Source organism: Pocillopora verrucosa, chromosome 9 (genome assembly GCF_036669915.1).
Source record: "Pocillopora verrucosa isolate sample1 chromosome 9, ASM3666991v2, whole genome shotgun sequence".
NCBI lineage: Eukaryota > Metazoa > Cnidaria > Anthozoa > Scleractinia > Pocilloporidae > Pocillopora > Pocillopora verrucosa.
In genome coordinates, this window is record NC_089320.1 from 12,000,423 (window position 1) to 12,019,811 (window position 19,389).

The window sequence follows — 19,389 nt, forward strand, 5'->3', positions numbered from 1 at the left end:
AATTAAAAACTCAAATTTAAGTTCTTCTATTGCAAGTTCTTCATTGTACCGGTGACCGAAACGAAGAAATGCGAAAAATTATTTTAAAATGATATCAAGTTAAGAAATCTGCAGGGGAAAACGGAAATAACTTAAACAAGCAGTTCTTACGTAGTTAATCTTAAGATTTGTTCGAGGCTTTATCGATAACACTTCATATGTTTAATCATATTTCCTGGACGCATTTCCCTTTGAGAATATTCTTTGACCTTCTCCATTAAAATTGACTTGTTAGTATAAGCCATATTTGGAAGTGGCTTGTGATTGGTTGTTTTGCTGGTGTGGTAGGAGCGGCGGCCATCTTGTGGAGAAAGCGGTGTTTCCGGCTGGTTGTAGGAGTTTATTTGCCGCTTCTAAAAATTACTTTTCATTTACAATATAATAAGTGTGTAGGGATTTGAATACACGTTACATCCACCATGGTAAGTAATGTATTTCCTGTACTTGTCATTGGAAGAAAAGAGCAGTTTTGATGTACTCTCCATTGCAATCACTGTTCTGTTTGTTTCTGTGGTTGTAAACCCGCCTGAACCCATAAAGTTTGTCCTTTACTCTGAATGTCTTGAACTGAAGATCTTTCCTCCTTGGAATGGCGTATTAACTTAACTGGAGTGTCTGATATACGACAAAAATATGTGTTGTACATGACCTATTTTGGTCTTGTGGAGAAAATGATGTCCTTCACTTTGTGTCGGCATTAGATTTGCATATATATACTAACTTTGTACTGCGATTTGTTGTTGCTACAGACTGAGAGACAGCTAGACTGCGCGTTAGATTTAATGCGAAGGTTGCCACCCCAGCAAATTGAGAAAAATCTGAGCGACGTTATCGATTTGGTGAGTTGACATAATTTATCTTAGGGAGGAAGTAGATCGTAAGTTACTAAGCAAATTGTCCAAGTGATGTAGGTGCATGTCTTAAGTTTTGGAATTTACTCACAGCGAGTCAACTTCGAGCGTATTTGCGTATTTCTTATCTTTAATTACTGACTTGAGTGGATATAATTATCATCTAATATTATTAAACTTGTAGTAACTGCGATAAGTGACATTTTGTGGTAGATGTAAAAGTGAGGTCTTCATCTTCAACTGTTTGACAAACGGCTATTTTGCCCTACATGTTGAATCATTTACCCCATTTTAATGATCTTTGGCTTAACAAAATGGAAGGCTAGGGACAGTCTTATACTGCTAAGAATACAAGGTATCTTCTATTGGTCTCTTTGACATAAATGGATGATGGTTAGGCATCATTGCTAGGCACAAATGAGCATTCAAGGCACATTTTTGTTTTGTCTGTGGGTGACCTGAATAGGACACTAGTCAGACTACATAACAGTTTGCTAAAATCAAAACTGAAATCTACTTGTTTCATGAAAAATGAATTGAAATGTGGCTTTTTTTAGAGCTTTGCTCAGTGGGTAAGGGAATTTAAGACAAGGTGCTCTGTTTATAAGGAAATCTTCTTGGCTCTTACCATCTTACCATTATTCACCACAAGTTGTAGTAGTCTTTCCTTATAATACTTAGTTTGTAGCTTAAACATCTTAATCTGACACCATGTTTGACTCAGCATTTTTTGTTAATCCTCCAACTACCAGAAGTGAGTCAGATCTACTTTACATTTGAATAATCATTCAGTGAAGTTTTAAACCAGCACTACAAAGTCTCTAACAGCATTTAAGATTTAATTTCAATTATTTACATTTTCTGATGCTTTCAGGTTCCTGCCCTCTGTGAAGACTTGCTATCATCTGTTGATCAGCCACTCAAGATTGCTAAGGATAAATCAACTGGCAAAGACTATCTTCTTTGTGACTATAATAGAGATGGAGATTCCTACAGGTATAGATGTAAGACAGACTATAAAACATGGTCTGTGTTTTTTAAAGACGTGATATACCCTGCATAATTATGCCACACACTGTTAGCACTTGGAGAAGTGATCTTTGTAAAGTTTTACGTATATACTGCATCAACAACATCCAAGAGTTCCCTTAATTTTACTTTGAATTTTTGTTTTGTTTTTATTCTTAGCATTTTTCATGCCTAATTGTTCCAATTTTTTTCCTACTGGGGGGACATGAAGTGATTTAACAACCTCAACTGGTAGGAGACAAACCTGTTGGCTATTGGTGAACATGGTTGAGAATTTGGCATTGCAATTGTAATGTTGTCATCACAGGACCAAGCTGCCTCCTCATAATCTTAATGAATGATTCAGCAATATTACTGTAAGGAGAAATTGGATGTTGGTTACTCTTAGGGTTTTAAGGCTTAACAAAGTTAAACTTGTGAGGCTAACTCCTATCCTTGGGTTTTTTAGTTTAACAGGTATTGAATATCCGTTTTCTTGTGAAATATGGCTGCAGTTATGGTTCTCTTGTTTTTCCCTCAGATCACCATGGAGTAATTCTTATGATCCACCTCTGGATGATGGTGCAGTGCCATCTGATAGGCTAAGGAAACTTGAGGTGGATGCAAACACTGCCTTTGATCAGTACCGAGAAATGTAAGCTACCTGACAAACTTCTTTTACATACATGTAACTGTTTATCAAGTCAGTTTTCTTGCTGAGTACTCCTGCTGATAGTGAATAGAAGTCTGATTTTTGCAATTGAGGCATAGAGCAAAAGAAAGAATGTTACTTTTCTTCTAATCCCTCTATAAATACAGTATAAAAATTTGTAAAAAACCTTATTCACAGTCTATTCACTTTTCTAACAATGTGTGCAAATGACCAGATGCAAGAGGCAAGGAAGTTGTTTTCCATAGTTTGCAATATTTTGCCTAATTTTTATGTTTCACCACAGTCATTCTAAGCTAGAGCACAAGATCCTCAGAAAACTTTGCATTCATGTGATATTTGTGTTCTTTGTAGGTATTTTGAGTCAGGAGTGTCTTCAGTATACTTATGGGACTTAGATCATGGATTTGCAGGGGTCATCTTGATCAAGAAAGGTTTGAAGTCTTCTATAAATTCATTTACATTTATTTAGGTAGTCTTAGGAGTTGGTTTGTACCATTTTTACTTACAACCATTGCATTTCATGATCAGTTGGCCCCATAACTTCAATGTAAATACATATAATGTCACCTAAATCAAACTGACAACAAATGTGCTCTGTATACAGCTTTAAAGTAGCAGCAGAAGTATTTAGATCATGTTTAAAATGTGCCCTAACAAGAGAAAATGTTTGCTGTCCAGTACTGTTGTGGCTTATTCAACAGCTTGTTATTTTGCCTTTATTTCAGCTGGAGATAACGATAAGATCAAAGGTTGCTGGGATTCCATCCATGTTGTGGAGGTTCAGGTATATTGCCAGTTAGTAACAAACACATTAACTAAAGCACAAAACTTGTGTTATGTTAAAGCTGGACTGTGATTTTTTTTTATTTCTCAGGAGAAAAGTAGTGGCAGACAAGCTCACTACAAGCTCACATCAACAGTCATGCTTTGGCTTCAGGTATGAGTAAACTCTACAAGCACCTCTGATGAGGAATTTTTGGTTGTTGACATTGTTTTTGTGGCTCCATGCCAAGGATTTGCAATTTTCTCAGTTTGAGTACTCATGCTTTTTACCTAATTTGATATTTAACTGATTCTTTTTCTCTTTGCCTCAGACAATTAAGAGTGGATCAGGAATCATGAATTTAGGAGGAAGTCTTACTAGACAGGTATTAAATGAATGCATTTATGAAAATACATTTGTATTACCCATTTGATTGTGTTTGTACCATGTTTGGAGTTGACACACATGTGGAGTTGACATGCATTTGCATTTTGTACTCATTAAAACTAAAGCACAAAATTTGTACTCATTAAAAGATTGCAGCTGGTAATTGAATTGAATGATTCTAAATGTAAATTAAGGAAGGTTAAAACCAAGGAAAGGGGGCTGTTTTACCAAATCTTTTTGAGGGGCTTCAGGGAGACTGGTGTTACTCTGTGATATGCTTTTGCCCAACACGCCTTATTGGCTTGTTAGCATGCTTTGTTTCTCTCCATCTCTATCGTTATTTCATCTTTCTTCTTTGACTAGCAGGGTCTTTTTGGTTCCCATATTTTTAAAACTTTAGGCAGAACAGGACACTCCTGTTAATGATGCCAATCCACATATTGCCAACATTGGAAAAATGGTTGAGGTACTGTTCATATTTTTTCTTTTATAGAAGGTCATGCTGGTTAAAACCATAAAATATTACAATATTAAACAAGTTTAGGGTTGTTCTAGTCTCTATCTGTTAAGACGCCTCATCTAATGAGTTACACCTCTTTCAAGCTGTTATATATTCCTTTAAAAGTAAGGTATGGTCATCAGAAGTAAATGTTATATAAGGAGGCATTTGCTAATTGATAAGTTTGTCCATCCCTATCAACTATTTGCCAGATAGTGTATGATTTTGTGAGGAGAGTTTCTATTTCAACTCGGGATATTCAATCAATAAAAACTGATACCAGAAAATTGTATAGCAAATCAGTTTCAATTCCTTGACAATTCCAAATACAAGGAAATGTGTTGGAGCTAGTAACAGCATGTGTGGGTATGCAGGTTGCAATTCTATATTGATCTACTTTAAGCCATTCATATTATTTTCCTCTTTAAAGGACATGGAAAACAAGATGCGAAACACTCTGAATGAAATATACTTTGGTAAAACAAAGGATATTGTTAATTCCCTTAGGTGAGAATGGCTTCCTGTGTGCTACCCTTGGCATTTTAACCCTTGGTTATGCAAGGTCTTTCACACAAGAGGTTCTTTTTTTTGTCTGTTTGTCTTTTTGTGGTAAACTTGATATTCTTTAGTAGTGATGATAAGCTCATACTTAATGGTCCACCTCAGTGCTGCATTACACATCCTTACTACATGTAGTTTCATGTGTGATAAGTGCATGAACATTACAAAGTTGCTGCTTTTTTATTTAGCTGAAGGTTACCACAGAGAGAAATCATCGCTTTCGCCAAGTTAATGTTTTGACATTTCATTTTATTTCCTCTTCTTGTTTATTTTCTTTCTTTTTCTGGTTGACTCCCATTACAGAATAAGAAACAGTGATCATTGGATGCATGAATTTAGCAGGGCTTACGAAGACTATTATAATGGTGTTCCTAGAAATTAGGTTATTATTATGCAGAAATAAGCCCAAGGACTAGTTAAAGATCTCAGGGCAGATATTATTTAAATCTGTTTTGTTATTCTTGCAAAAGAGGAAACATTGAGAAACTGAAAATTTTACCTATGCTTAATTTTCAGGAGTATCAATAGTCTAGCTGATCGAGGGAAACAGAAACAAGTACAGCAGGAGCTGTTTAGTGTTCTCAAAAACCGCCAAAAGTAGTTTTTTAATCTTAGTGACTTCACTCTAGAAACTTGTTGGAAAAACCCTTCAATTTGGAATGTGAAATTAGTTGCTGGGGATTTTTTAAAAACTGAAAAAAAAAGTCACCAAAGCTTTTGTATAATTTTGCTGCAACCAAATATTTTTCAGAGATTGAGAAGGGACTTGGTGAAAATTACCCTCCAGAAATCATTTCATGAACTTGAGGGGGTAACTTTCTGCTTTAATTACACGTATTTTTAAGGAAGCTGTTATCTTGTATGTCATTGGCTTTTGCATAAATGCAAGGTCATGGCTTCTGTGTAAAATGAGCTCTTTTTGATTACCCGAGTGAGCTTAGGGTGAACTGTGATGTTGTGTTGCTTAGAAACCTGGGTGAAGTGCAATTTTCAATTGAGCATGAAATGTAATCTGATATTGGAGTAATCTCTCTTCCCAGTGCTGAGTGATTGCTATGAAAAGCCACCTTCACATGTGTGCAGAAACCAATCATGATTTTGTCACTTGTACTCTCCCATAATCAAGGCTGGTTTCATAAGTTGTTTTGTGTCTGATTCAGCTGCTTTTGCCTTACACAATAGTTCTGATTGGCTCTGGTGATTACTCTGGTCATGATTTTAGTGCATGCAATTGAAAGCACTCCATTGGTAGTTACTTGTTAAAATAAACACACCTCTTGATTTATAGAAATTAAAATTAACTCATTGGACTGTTGACCAAGTAAAGGAACTTATCTTTTTCCTATCAACTTGTTAATTCTATAATTTTCATTTAAGTATTTTGATCATAATTGTTGTTACTTATACCCCCCTGGATGATCCATGGTTAATTTTTCTCAACTTTAAGACAAATATTTTTCTTTATATGTCATATGTACGATTCTTCAAGTCAACTCTAGAATACACATGTATACATTTTGATGTCAAAGGCTGTTTCAGGGAATGCAAAACAAAATTATAAAGAACATAAACAATCCAAAAACCTGGAATAAGGAACCTCCTCCCCCACCCCTTCTCATGGCCTAACAACTTGTTGAAGTGTTACTGTACATGATGTGTGATCTGTACGAGTCTTAAAAATTATAAATAGAATCCATATGATAAAAAGGCTTATTACGGAGAAATTTGTTACACGCTCAGTAACTTTTTTTCCCTTAGATTCTGAGACTCTTAAAACTCTCTTCTTAATAAAACATTTGTTAGAGACAGTTACTTTGCAAGGTTATTTTAGTGGTTGAATATCATTGCTTCTTCAGATCCTGTTTTTGTTGTTGTTGGTTCTCTACCTAAGCTCAAGGTTAATAATTATTAAAGAGTTCAAAACAAAACAGTGTTCCAGTGTATCAGAAGCTCTGTTAATAGTGAATAAGGCTTTCTTTTTCATAATCCTAATTTCAATGTAATGTGACCATATAAATGCAACTGTAGTTTGGTATCATACTTTAGGTGATTCCTCAGAAAAAAAGTTATGGAACCATGTTTTTTAAACTTTCCTTAAATGGTCCTTACCAATGTCTGTTTTGAAAAATACCATAAAAAATATGTCACCATGCTTGTCTGGGAGATATGAAGGGCTAATCTTACCCCATTTATGCCTGTACTGGCACAAATCATGCACATTATTTCTATTGGTTTATGGTACATTTTGTGGTAGCTGGAAGCAAGGGTTTTCTAAGAAACACTTAAAACAACCTGATAGGTAGAAAGTCTCAAGTGTATGGGAAAATTTTTTGTATAATTTGTGGAAAAATCATGCAGTTTCAAAAAAAACATCAGCTCAAAATGTTCCCCACTCATTGCTTTAAAGGTCACAATTTGTATCATTGAGTAAAGGGCTTCATGCTTACAATCAGTTATAGCTTTTTTCCCCTTCAATGAATGTTTTTTGAAGGAGATGATTTGTACACCAAAATTTTGCAATTAAAAGAATATATATCACAATGATTATTCAAGACCTAAAGACCATCAAACTTTTTTTCTTTGGTCCAAACAATACCATGTTCTTGGAATGCATGCAGGGTTATTAGCCTGATTATATGACTTTTATGTGCAGTATAGGATGCACAATGCAATACTCAGGAATAACCTTAAACAGGAAGATAAACCTAGAAAAGATAAATTTATCTCTTCCATCAAAAATTCTGAATGAAACTGGTGCATATTAAGGGGTAAGATTCTAAAGAAACTGTGATGCTGCGTCGGTGGGAGAGTAAAGCAGGTAATTTAGTGTTAACAACTGGGTTAAAAACGTAAATTAGTCACTGTAGAGGGTAAAAAAGCTGACGTTTCGAGCGTTAGCCCTTCGTCAGCAATATTAAGGACTGGTGTTACTGGTAACTACATTTTGATTTAATCAAGTTAAATTAACCTTCAGACAATTGTTTTCAAATAGGTTTAAATGTTAATTCAATCTTGCTTAGCAACTTGGCTTCATACATATGAAGCAGCAGTAAACTTGTCTTTTCTGCATTTGTTTGCAATCTGTTGGAATGAGCAGGAGCTACACAGAAAGCATTCTTTACTCTTGTAATGACTTCCTTTAGCAGCAACAGTTTGAGAATGGTTCAGTTGCACATAGTGGTTTCACAATTGGTGGTATCTGGAGCTGCATTTTAAACTCATTTGGCGACAACTCTATCAGGGCTTGGTCAATCTTTGGAATCTCAAAAGGTGGCAACAAGTGAATGGTGATATATAATTTTGATGCCAATTGTTACTTCTTAAACTAATTTTGATGCCTGAGAGAATAGCTACAAAATATTATAACTCACACTGATGTTAGAATTTATTTTACCATTCCTTGTTTCTTGAAAGAAAAAGTTGATTTTAAGGTTTTTTCAATTAATAGTGAACCATACATGTATAACTTCCTTAAAACTTTAATCAAGCCAACTCATCCAGAGTCAAGAAACTGAAGAGCACTTTTTAGTCTTTGTAGAGGACCCTGTTTACTTGGCTTAGTGGGATGTCATGCAGAGGTGGAACTGATCCAAGAGGAACTGAAATTGTATTATCATCAATGTATCGAGCATGTATATCTGCAAGTTCAAAAGCAAAATATTATGTAAACCATTTAATTTCTTCTCTATGACAGGAACTTTGATGTGTGTTATGTCAAAAAGTGTGGGGGAGGGGGGGAAGAATGGTTACTTCACCCTCTTCCCTCTTCTTTCCTTTTTGACTATCACACACCCCTTGTTAAAATTTCTTTCTCTCCCCAGACTTCAACTACTGTAAAAATCAAAGATGGCACCTGTAATTTTCATCAAGAAAGTGCTGAGCACCTGCTCACCCTTAAATTATGCCTACCTTGCAGGCTACTAAAATATTTGCTCAACAATCTACTTCATAATATGAGATAAATTGAAACAAATTATAAATATTGAAGGTTGTTACTGAGTGTGTGAGTCATATTTAATAATAAATTCCTCCTGCTGATCATGTTCAAGGTCTGTATGTTTGTTTACAGACCTCTAAACTTCCAAACCACGACTCATTCCACCAATTCATTTCTTTCTGCAGCTTACAAAGATGAATATTGTTATTACTAGGCATCCATTACAAATCCAGATTACAGAATATATTTATTCTCACCTGTAATTGTGTTGATAGAGTCTGGTGGGAGAGTGATGGTGAAATTATATGCTATATAGAACAAAACTGCAAACACAAATGCAACACAGAGATAAATTGGTCCAGCTAACACCCAGTACCTGGTAAATGAAAATAATGGTGAAATGAAAAAGTATTAAATTTCATTGTCAAGAAAAACAGTAGCTGTCTCCACCCAAATAATCTAAATTGCAAAAATTACAATCCCCTTGTCATCATGCCACACCTACTCCCATTTATATTCAGTAGCTACTCTTATTTAAATGGGGGAGGAAAGTGAGAGAGAAAAAGCGTTAGGGGAAAGCATACTATGTCCGAGTAGGTACCCACTGTTAATTCATTGTGGAGTGTTGTTCATGAAAAAGAATGATATTTTATGGAAATCACTCTCATGAGATTTCCTTTCACTTTTCAAAATCACATGAAACATTGCTCCCTCCCCCCCCCCCCCCCATTCCTCCCTCTATCTATCGGTGTTCATTTCTTCTAGAGTGTCCCCAAGAAGCTCTATTTTTATTTTCACACCTTCCCTCCATACAAAATTCATAAATTTCTTTGCACATCTGTGTAATAAATTTTGGAATATGGAACCTTAGGATTAAAAACAATCCACCCAACCTGTTGATGAGCTTAACTGTGAGCACAAGGTTACCTTTGAGGAAGATAAGTTATTCCAATACTATGAAGCCATTCTTCTGGGAAGCAAGCCCAAATAAAATACAGGCCTAATAATTGAAATAAATCAAGAAAATCAAATTATGTTAAGGTACAAGTTAGGCTGCTTTTTCGTGAATATTGAACTCTCTGAAAAGTTAAATACAGTTATTATAGCATGAGTTTACATGTTAGTGATAATAGAATGCTTATTTGATATTCTAGAATCTGGAGAGGACTCGTGCATAACATCAGGTCTAAACCGTCTCTGCCTTAGTACTAACCAAGTCCAAAATAGGTTCCCAAGTACAGTACAAATCCATAGATTGCCCTCTCCGGAGTAGGCGAAGGAGAATGTTCTCCCATTTTCAACTACAATCAGCCGCCATTATTTTCAGTAGGCTCTCATGACGTTACTTTCAATTGATACCGCTGACAAGTTCAGGCTTTTGACAATTCTTTGAGAAGTTGTAAAATCAGTATGGAGGGAAGCGCAGCGAACGAAGAAGGTAATATTTTTCTTTCTCGTTTGTAATTATGTCTTATACACCAAATAATAAGTGTGGTTATTCTTGTGGCAGAGTCTGGTCTAGTGCGAATTCTGAACGTGGAACATGATGCAGAGGTGAGTTCAGCTCCCCCTACCTCCCAAAGACACTTATAGACTTTGGGAGAACTAAATCACTGCCGCTAGAGAGAATCTGCCGTAACTGAAGATTCTTTTTTAATCTTGCAGGATGTTGACCTGACTCATGCAAAAATTGAAAAACTAGAAAGCTTTGAGAGACTGACTTGTGTGAAGGTATGGTTTTTGGTGGACTTGCAGTCTCCCTTCCTCCAAAATGATTGTCATTGGCCAATTTCCAATCACATGCATATGACCTGCCATCTACACATTCTTAGAACATTTCCAGCACATGATAAGAGCCCTGATTAAAGCACAAATTTGCTCATGTAGAATGTAAATGAAGCACCCTCTATGTTATCCATTCTGTCTTGATACTTACTGTAAGTAACTGTAAATCTACTTGTTAAGGCTGATATACTTGTAGACATAATGACCAGACTTGCCTTTGTTTGTTTTCAGTCTCTTTGTTTAAGAAGAAATAAAATCACTAAGATTGAAGGACTGAGCACATTGACAACCCTTGAAGAGCTGGACTTATATGATAATCAGATTACACAGATAGAGGGACTGGACAACAACACCAACCTCATGTGAGACAAAACTCTGTACTTAACAAAAATGGCAACAGAAAATATTATGTTTCAAGCTGGACAAAGAGGCTAATGCTCTGATAAAGGGCTAACATTCTATATGTCAGCTTTAGAAACTCTTGACCATAGCCAATTTACTTTATATACTCAGTTGATAAAACCAAACTATCCTTTACTAGCCCCCACTGATGCAGCATTAAAGTTTCTTAATCCTTTAACTCCCATGAGTGACTTAGACAAAATTTCTCCTTACAATGTCAATGCAATTTCAACCAGATAAGTGATGAGAATAAAGAAAAACATCAATTTGGGGATAATTTGTTGATCCAATACTAAATTCTCTGAACTAACAAGTAAGAATTTTATTGTTGATAGTAAGGAGAATTACAAATTTGATCTGGGAGTTAAAGGGTTAAGAAACTTATCCCCTTATTAATTGTTTGTAGAATGAGACTGTCATTTTAATTCAGGTTATTCTGAGGGCCAATTAAAGTGATGTTTTGACCCTTGCATTTGATGAAAAAATTGTAATCTTGACAGTCTTATAAAAGCGCATCATAAATTATGCCATAAGCAATGCTAAGTGGCAAAAGGTTTTGGTGTTTCCTGGCCTGGCAGGTAATGCAGGTAACAAAATTTGTTTACAATGACTTAAAGGAAAATCACTCCATATTAAGTTTAAATCCTCTAAAAGTTGAAATTGAAAGGGTATGCTCTGGATCCTGTACCTTCATCTGCACCTTTTATGGCAACAACTACAGTAACTGTAATGTGAGACAGTAAGCCATAATTTAAGGGATTGAAACAGCTATAAGTGTTCCCTCTTTTTGACCGTGTTAAAATAACTTAACTGAATGTGCATATGAATTGCATATTTGATTACTAAAGAATTAAAAGATTTTCTGAATTGAAAGTTTTGTTCTTACTAAATCTTCAGGAGTTTGGATTTGTCCTTTAACTTGATCAAAACAATTGAAAACCTGGGATGTCTGGTGAAAGTGACAAAGTTGTTTCTGGTTTCAAACAAGATCTCCAAGATCGAAGGACTTCAGAATCTACCACAGTTAGAAATGCTTGAACTTGGTGCAAATAAAATAAGAGTAAGTGTTATTTATCTGATACACGTATAGTGGAAGTTCCTGTCAATGAACACCTTTAGAACTATGATAATGTGTTCATAACGGGAGCTAGCTGCTTGGAAGAAAGTTTGTTTTGAGTGGCAGATAGAGGTGTGAGTAAAAGATGTGCAATTTTACCCAGTTAAAATTCAAATTATATGTGTAAGATTGGTGTTTCAAACTGTACCCAAGTGATTAAAGGTATGACAACTAGACTAAGAATAAGACATGGTGCTGTTCACTGTGCAATGAATGCCTTGTGAAATCATTGTGTCAAACAGCAAAGAAGAATTGGCTGATTTACATAAGATTCAGTTGAGTCTAATGGGTTTTACCTTCATGGGTGCTTAAGTGCAAAGAATAAAACTCATTTAAAGTGTCTATCCCTGGTGAAAAACCTCACAGGATCTTTGAGGATCTTCAAGGATTGACAAAGACCTGCCAAAGATCCTTAAGGACAAGGATCTTTAAAAGATCTTTAAAGGATCTGTAAAAGATCCTCAAAGATCTTTGTAAGCAAAAATGTTTGTTAAGATCCTCAAGGATTTGATCAAGATCCTCAAAGGATATTACAAAGATCCTCATAAGGATCCTCGCAAAGTTCTTTTCAAGGATCCTTCAAGATCCTCAAGGATTTAGCAAGGATCTTTCAAAGACCCTCAAAAGATCCTTTCAAGGATCCTTTCAAGATCTTTATAAGGATCCTTAAGGATTTAATCAGGATCTTGCAAGGATCCTAGTCAAGATCTTTGCAGGATCTTTTTGAGGATCTTTCAAGATCCTCAAGGATTTAATGAGGATCTTTTAAAGACCTTCCAAAGATCCTTTCAAGGATCCTATTAAGATCTTTGCAAGGATCCTTAAGGATTTGATCAGGATCTTACAAGGATCCTACTCAAGATCTTTGCAAGATCTTTTCAAGGATCCTTCAAGATCCTCAAGGATTTAATGAGGATCTTTTAAAGACCTACAAAAGATCCTTTCAAGGATCCTGTAAAGATCTTTGCCAGGATCCTTAGGAATTTGATCAGGATCTTACAAGGATCCTTAAGTCAAGATCTTTGCAGGATCTTTTCAAGGATCCTTCAGGATCCTCAAGGATTTAATGAGGATCTTTTAAAGACCTTCAAAAGAACCTTTTAGGGATCCTGCTAAGATCTTTGCTAAGATCCTTAAGAATTTGATTAGGAGTTACAAGGATCCTAGTCAAGATCTTAGCATGATCTGTTCTACAATCCTTCAAGATCCTCAAGGAATTGAAAAGGATCTTCCAAATATCTTTAAATTGGCCACTTACAAGAATGTGTGCCATTGGGAATGCGAAAGTACTGTCTAATGGTATTTCTAACAGGGTTTTGTGAAGGTGATTATCAGTAGAGCTGCTTGCTTGTGAAAGTGTCTGTTTAGAGATCTTCCAGTGTCATACCCCTTTTTCTACGAGAAAGCCAAATGTAGGTTTTCATTTGCTTTTGATTTAAGGTTCTAGAGGGGTTTGAACATCTCACACAGTTGCATAGTTTATTTGTGGGAAAGAATAAGATCACAAAGCTTGAGGTGGGTGCCAAGTTTGCTTTTTTGTGTAGATGTGTTTGGTTATCACAAGTTGACAATTAAAAGATGAAATTTGTACTTGTTGTCAATAGTAAACTTTTTTCTCAAAAGGACCAAATGACTTGGTCATTTGTCTATTCCTGATTTTCAGGAAGTGTGCACAAGTTTTCAGTTAAAATTGTGATATTTTCTCACTACTGTGATAACTACTGTGACAAGTTGTTGTTATTTTTTTTTGTTTGTCAATACTCGTGGAAATTTTATTTGTTTTTCAGAATCTTAGTTGTCTCACAAACCTGAAGCTTCTTAGTATACAGGTAAGTGGAGTCAGAGTTAAAAAAAAGCTTGGATGTATTTGTACTGTTCAATTGCTGTAAGACTATCGTAATTTTGACAACAATTTTACTGTAGATGCTACACTGTTGCAATAATTGCATTTCAAATTGATTGTCTTCACATGTATTAACAAATCTTACAATACTTTGTCTGAATAAATAGGGGCATTTTTAACGGCCAACCATTTTTAAGCCAAGATATTTTTTTTACCTTTCAATGTGGGAGATGTAATGGTGGTATATTTTATGTGGTGGACATCAGGGGAGGGGTCAAGGTTTGAACTCAGGGTGGGTCATTGGGTTGAGTTATTGAGCAAAATACTCAACTCTTGCAAGGTCTCCCATCACCTGGAAGGGGGGGATAAGTCTCCTTTCAATTGGGTGGGATAATTCTCCCTTCACTTAGGGAGGGTAAGTATCCCTTCACCTAAGGATGAGGGATAAGTCTCCATTCACCCAGGAAGAGGGGGTGGTAACCTCTAGTGGACCAATATCCTCACCATACATGTGCTCCTAATGGAAAGCAGAGATATACTCTGGCAGTTTGGGCCACTAGGCTCAAGAGTAACCTTACCATGTCAGTGATCAAATTACAGTTAGATCGCACCATGGCTAGATCACTCCAACCTAAAGTTAAATCGCTCCACTTGAAAGTTAGATTGCTCCATCAAATAAGTGACTTCACCCCTGAACTGTGCAGAAAGAACAAATAAAGCCTCATGTAAGGGACTCATGAAGTGCAATCTACTTTATTAATTAAAGATGGTGGATATCAGTTTCCTTACATCAAACAGCAAGAAAGGCCACACTGGACAGTATTGGTATTTTAATGATCCTTTCCAATACACTTCAGACTAGAATGTTATAATTTATTCCACAATAATTTATTCCATCATTGCCATACATCATACATCAGTAGCGCAGTGGCTAATCTGAAGGACAGAGTGAGTACTATGTACTGGAATTGTTGCAAGATACATCATCACCTATAAGCTTTAAAAATCATTGGAAAGTAATACTTCACATTACAACATGGAATAAATTAACTTGTGTTGGTAATGAAGTAACTTATTTGATGGAGCAATTTATTTATTTTATTTGATGGAGCAATCTAACTGGGAGCAATCTAACCATGGTGCGATCTAACCAGATACGTGGTGATCTGTTCATCAGAACCTGGTCACATGTTCTGTTTTCTTGACATTTTTATCATAAAAGGATAAAACTTATTATTACTATTTTTTTTATCATAGAGTAATCGTATCGTTAAGCTAGAGGGTTTGAACAGTCTAATGAACCTAGAAGAACTCTACATCAGTCATAATGGCATAGAGGAAATAGAAGGACTTGATAATCTGGTGAGTGGAAAAGAGTTAGCTTTTTTATGTTTATGGGAGTCTTTCAATAACATGAAAATTCCAAAGGTGCAGAGCCATGGATGTGGATTCATTTCTTGTCACTGTAAATCAATACCATATAGATAATCTTAAGGTAGAAAAAAAAAACAGAATAGCTCTGGAACCTCAAATCTCAATTCAGGAACATGACCTTATGAGCCAAGTGATATATTTGACATGTTTCCTAAAAAGTCTGCAACATGATGGATGGTAGCATATGATGCATTTTCAGTGACACATCTCCCACCCAGCAGTGCATAAGTTCTTGAAAGGTGTTGAAATTGGTGGAAATTTTTCTCAAAGTTGACTGGCCTCCTTCCATCAGGAAAAAGGGATTACCCTAATTTACTTTTAAAAAATTATATTGAGTTGCAATCATTATCGTGAACACCATGAACATCTCTTCTGTTTCTTATGTGTCAACTATGTACACTGAACAGTAAGGACAGAGTGGGTGCTGTATTGTAATGCGCCCTTACCGTTACTCTTTTGTTTGCACAGACAAATCTTAAAACCCTGGACTTAGCATCGAACAGGATAAAAAGAATCAAGAATATCTCCCATCTTGTCAACTTGGAAGAATTCTGGGTATATTTATTAACATTTGATTTTGTGCTAATTACTGGAGCGCTAAATATGTAAACTTGTAAAGTTCATCCTACTAGTTGAAAATCCCTATTCGTTAAAAGCAAAGCAGGCAACTATTTACAAGATGCAGTCAAGGAGCTAAATTAGGGACTGCAGTGAAAGAATTTCAGTTTTGTGGCTGGGAAAAGATTTGAACAGGGATAAACAGGTTTCCAATAAGCTACCCGCCCCCACCCAGGCACTTGGCATTGTCGTCTCTATTTTTTCACTTTTTAGTAAAAGCATCACTATTTTAATGGGTGACACCCCCTTCCCCCTCACCATTATTTAAGCGTCCAAGATCAGCAAAATGACTAAGTACAGGTACTTTGAAAGTGAGCGCTCTTTCCCATTAGCAAAATTGGTATTTATCAGCCACGGGGCGTTTGCTATAAGGTATGAGGAGCTCAGAGAGTGGGAGCTTATTACGACGTGAGAATAAGATGCAGGAATCATTTTAACAGAGCCCGTTCACAAACTCTCTAATTTCTTTTAGATAATCATCTATAATACAAGGTAAATTATAGCTGCGAGGGATTTAGTGAACGCACAGGGGTGGGGTGGGGTGGTAGTAAGGGTGGGTTTCGCGCTCATTTGCAGCCGCTCGCCCCTCGCCTCTTTGCTTAACTATGAAACAATTCAATACTAAACAAAAACAGACACTGAAACGAAACGTTTGTCGCCTTACTGTTTTCGACAAACCAGCCGATCTATTGCTCAAATAATGAACCATCAAAAATTTAGGCCTGTCAGGGTTTTAAATTTCTTCGTTGTTCTCCACATGCAGTTCAATGACAACCAGTTAGACTCGTGGGAAGATCTGGACCAGTTCAAGAACTGCACCAAGCTCCAAACAGTTTACTTGGAGAGAAACCCCATCTGGCGAGACACAGCGTACAGGCGGAAAGTTAAACTCGCTCTTCCAACAGTCACACAGATTGATGCTACGTTATGTGGATGATAGACAATAATTGGAGCAATTTTCAATTGAGGCGCGAAAGTCGAATCCAGGATTGCATAAGATTTCCCTTAATACGCTCTGTGATTGGCCTAAAAAACTTGAGCCAATTCGTCAGCGAATCATAGTCAAAACTAAAACTAATCACGACTTTATCGCTCGTGTTTTCCCGCGCTCCATGCTCGTGGTATTTTTTTGTTTTGAGTTCTTTCTGGCTCCTGGTCATATTTCCTTTAATGCGATAGACCATTGTGATTATTTTGGATTTGGTATTCGAAACTCAATTGAAAAGTGCCCATTTGCTTGCGACGGACAAAGTCGGAAAAAAAAACCTTAAAATGACAGCTTTTCAGCAAGACGAAATCTGAATCGTTGATGGTAAAGTAACGCAAAACAAGAATTTCTGAGGACGAAGATTGGAAGCTAGAGAAGAAGGAAAAAAGGAAAAGAAATGGAGAGAGATTGATCCACATTATGAGTTGTTAAGGCTTAGACGTACATTTTCATCGAGGGAGGAGTGACACGAGGACGTTGGATGGTAAAAAGAGCACTAGTCTTAAAACATCAGATATATTTTAGGCTCTCAAATTCGTTGGCCCTGACGCTATTGGCACAGATTTTATTCATTTGCGAAGCTTTGGAAATTTTGATAATTCGAGACAATTTTTACGAAGTTTGCAAAGGGTCTGTCATAACTTTGCTATTTTTAAGATTATTATCTTAAAATTCTGTACACTTAACCGAAGTATCAAGTCTTAAGAATTGTTGATTGGAACCATTAGAAGACGCGGCCTCTTCAATTTGCGTGTGATTGCCCTTTAGCGTAAACGAAGGAGGTGATCTTGACGAAGGAGATGATGAGTTTACAGAAAGGAGCAACCAGGTTGTTGGCCGTGATATGCCGCTGCTACATTCCTCCACAAAATGTCCCCGTTTATGTACAGTATTTTGAATGCACTCTTCGTCTGACTTGCCTCCATTCCCTCATTTTCAACGCTCCAGAAGTTACGTTACTCCACCCGCGGGAACATTTTTAGACGAATCAGGGAGAGGTTTGCCGGGGTCTGGCACTAATGTCAGTGTTAGACCCTTCCAGACCTCTTATCGGCTGCCTCATTCTATCCAACGAGCGAAGAAAAGCTCTTGCTGAAAGGCTTCTAATGGATTAGTCAAAGTCTCGCGTGACTCGCGACTCGCGTGGATAATCACGTTAAACACCTTCAACTCCTTAATAGTTCGTGAGGGAACACGCTTTGCGGTCCTTCACACGCCTCTTCTAAGAATTCTGCGCGAAATGTGTTTCCGCCAGAATATCTCGAAGACCATGCCTCTACATTCATTTAATTTGAATTAGGTAACCACATTGTTATTGAAACAAAAAAAGTAATTTGATTTCACCTCTCACTGCGCACTTAATTAATTTCAAGAATTTTCATCTAGCCGCTTTCAAAAGACTGAAGAACACCAATTATTCGGCTACAAAAGATACAAGTCACATATTCTTCCTTTTCAAATACACACTGAGAAACTTCTTGTTGACTAATTCTCTTCCTTTTCGGTGAGTTAAGTCGCAATCATTTCCTTTTGTTTGTGACGTCCAAAACTACTTAAAAATTAAAAATACCACAAAATATTTGGTGGTAACGATATCAAAAGGAGCATTGGCAAACTGAATGGGAACTAGGATGAAAAAATAAATGAAGAATTTCTAAAGCCCAATTTTGCCAAGGTGCACAAACTATGCCCCCTTAATGTTCGTTTGCTCACACATACCTCACCGTTTGAAAGAAATGTCACTTTAAATATATACGATAATAGTCTCGAGTAATTTCACGGTTTCGTTCCTTCGTTATCGGCAGATATTTACACGTACGCCGTCCATATATGCAGCGTATCATTTCTAGTATGAACTATCTTGTGCTCAATTTCGTTTCTCGGTGTACGTCTCTTCATCTTGACGCAATTTTTGTGAGGGAGATCCACACTATTTTCGGTATTTTTCTCAACTTCCCCACCCTCCTCGTTGAAAGAGTAAACATTTGGATTCAACATTGCGCATCTGCTGAATAGCGTTTCCAAATCTTGCGCAACCTTTTCGTACAGCGTAGGATCTGACTGAAGTGTTTGAGATTCACTCTCTGAAGGACTGGTGACTTTAGTACTTTCGGCTTTAGGGTTAAGCGGCTTGGTGTTCATCGCCTCTAACATAATGTCAGATTCTGATCTGTTAGTACCCTGTACAGTGCACTTGTCTCTTCGTAACTCGATGTCTTCTTCGTACCTTTTCTCGCGAGATGTAGCTTGCGATAAAATGTCCTCCTTTTTGTCTTTTCTCGGGTTGTTCAGTTCTCTGCCTCCCAGCTTTGTAGCCCTGATGTACGCAATGTTGTGGAAAATCTTGCCGTACTCCTCTTGAAGTTCTTCCTCGAAATCATCCACGTAAAGCATAATTGTCTAGGACGTTTACCTCTTCTTTGGAAGACACTCAACGGAATCTCGGATGAACAATAGTGCTCTGATTTAGTGAACCCAGTCTCA

At 36.6% G+C, this 19,389-nt stretch overlaps 3 protein-coding genes across 3 annotated transcripts; 2 read left to right on the plus strand and 1 right to left on the minus strand.

Annotated features, from left to right (window-relative positions):
• The first annotated feature begins 323 nt into the window (after positions 1 to 323).
• Positions 324 to 6,107, plus strand: LOC131797052 (F-actin-capping protein subunit beta isoforms 1 and 2). Its single transcript, XM_059114670.2, has 11 exons — positions 324 to 461; positions 789 to 878; positions 1,765 to 1,886; positions 2,440 to 2,553; positions 2,923 to 3,002; positions 3,297 to 3,355; positions 3,446 to 3,508; positions 3,666 to 3,719; positions 4,122 to 4,187; positions 4,651 to 4,727; positions 5,298 to 6,107. The coding sequence occupies exons 1-11, from the start codon at positions 459 to 461 to the stop codon at positions 5,380 to 5,382; spliced, it is 813 nt and encodes a 270-aa protein (XP_058970653.1). The 5' UTR covers positions 324 to 458; the 3' UTR covers positions 5,383 to 6,107.
• On the minus strand, positions 5,716 to 10,071 carry LOC131797094 (phosphatidylinositol N-acetylglucosaminyltransferase subunit P). Its single transcript, XM_059114710.2, has 4 exons — positions 9,932 to 10,071; positions 9,646 to 9,718; positions 8,976 to 9,094; positions 5,716 to 8,419 (listed from the first exon to the last, which is right to left on the minus strand). Exons 1-4 carry the CDS (start codon positions 10,011 to 10,013, stop codon positions 8,307 to 8,309), a joined length of 387 nt encoding a protein of 128 aa, XP_058970693.1. The 5' UTR covers positions 10,014 to 10,071; the 3' UTR covers positions 5,716 to 8,306.
• A 28-nt stretch (positions 10,072 to 10,099) lies between these two features.
• Positions 10,100 to 18,081, plus strand: LOC131797053 (protein phosphatase 1 regulatory subunit 7). The gene is made up of 10 exons (XM_059114671.2): positions 10,100 to 10,156; positions 10,229 to 10,272; positions 10,384 to 10,449; positions 10,735 to 10,865; positions 11,803 to 11,965; positions 13,463 to 13,537; positions 13,810 to 13,851; positions 15,123 to 15,227; positions 15,768 to 15,854; positions 16,681 to 18,081. The coding sequence occupies exons 1-10, from the start codon at positions 10,129 to 10,131 to the stop codon at positions 16,852 to 16,854; spliced, it is 915 nt and encodes a 304-aa protein (XP_058970654.2). The 5' UTR covers positions 10,100 to 10,128; the 3' UTR covers positions 16,855 to 18,081.
• The last annotated feature ends 1,308 nt before the right edge of the window (positions 18,082 to 19,389 follow it).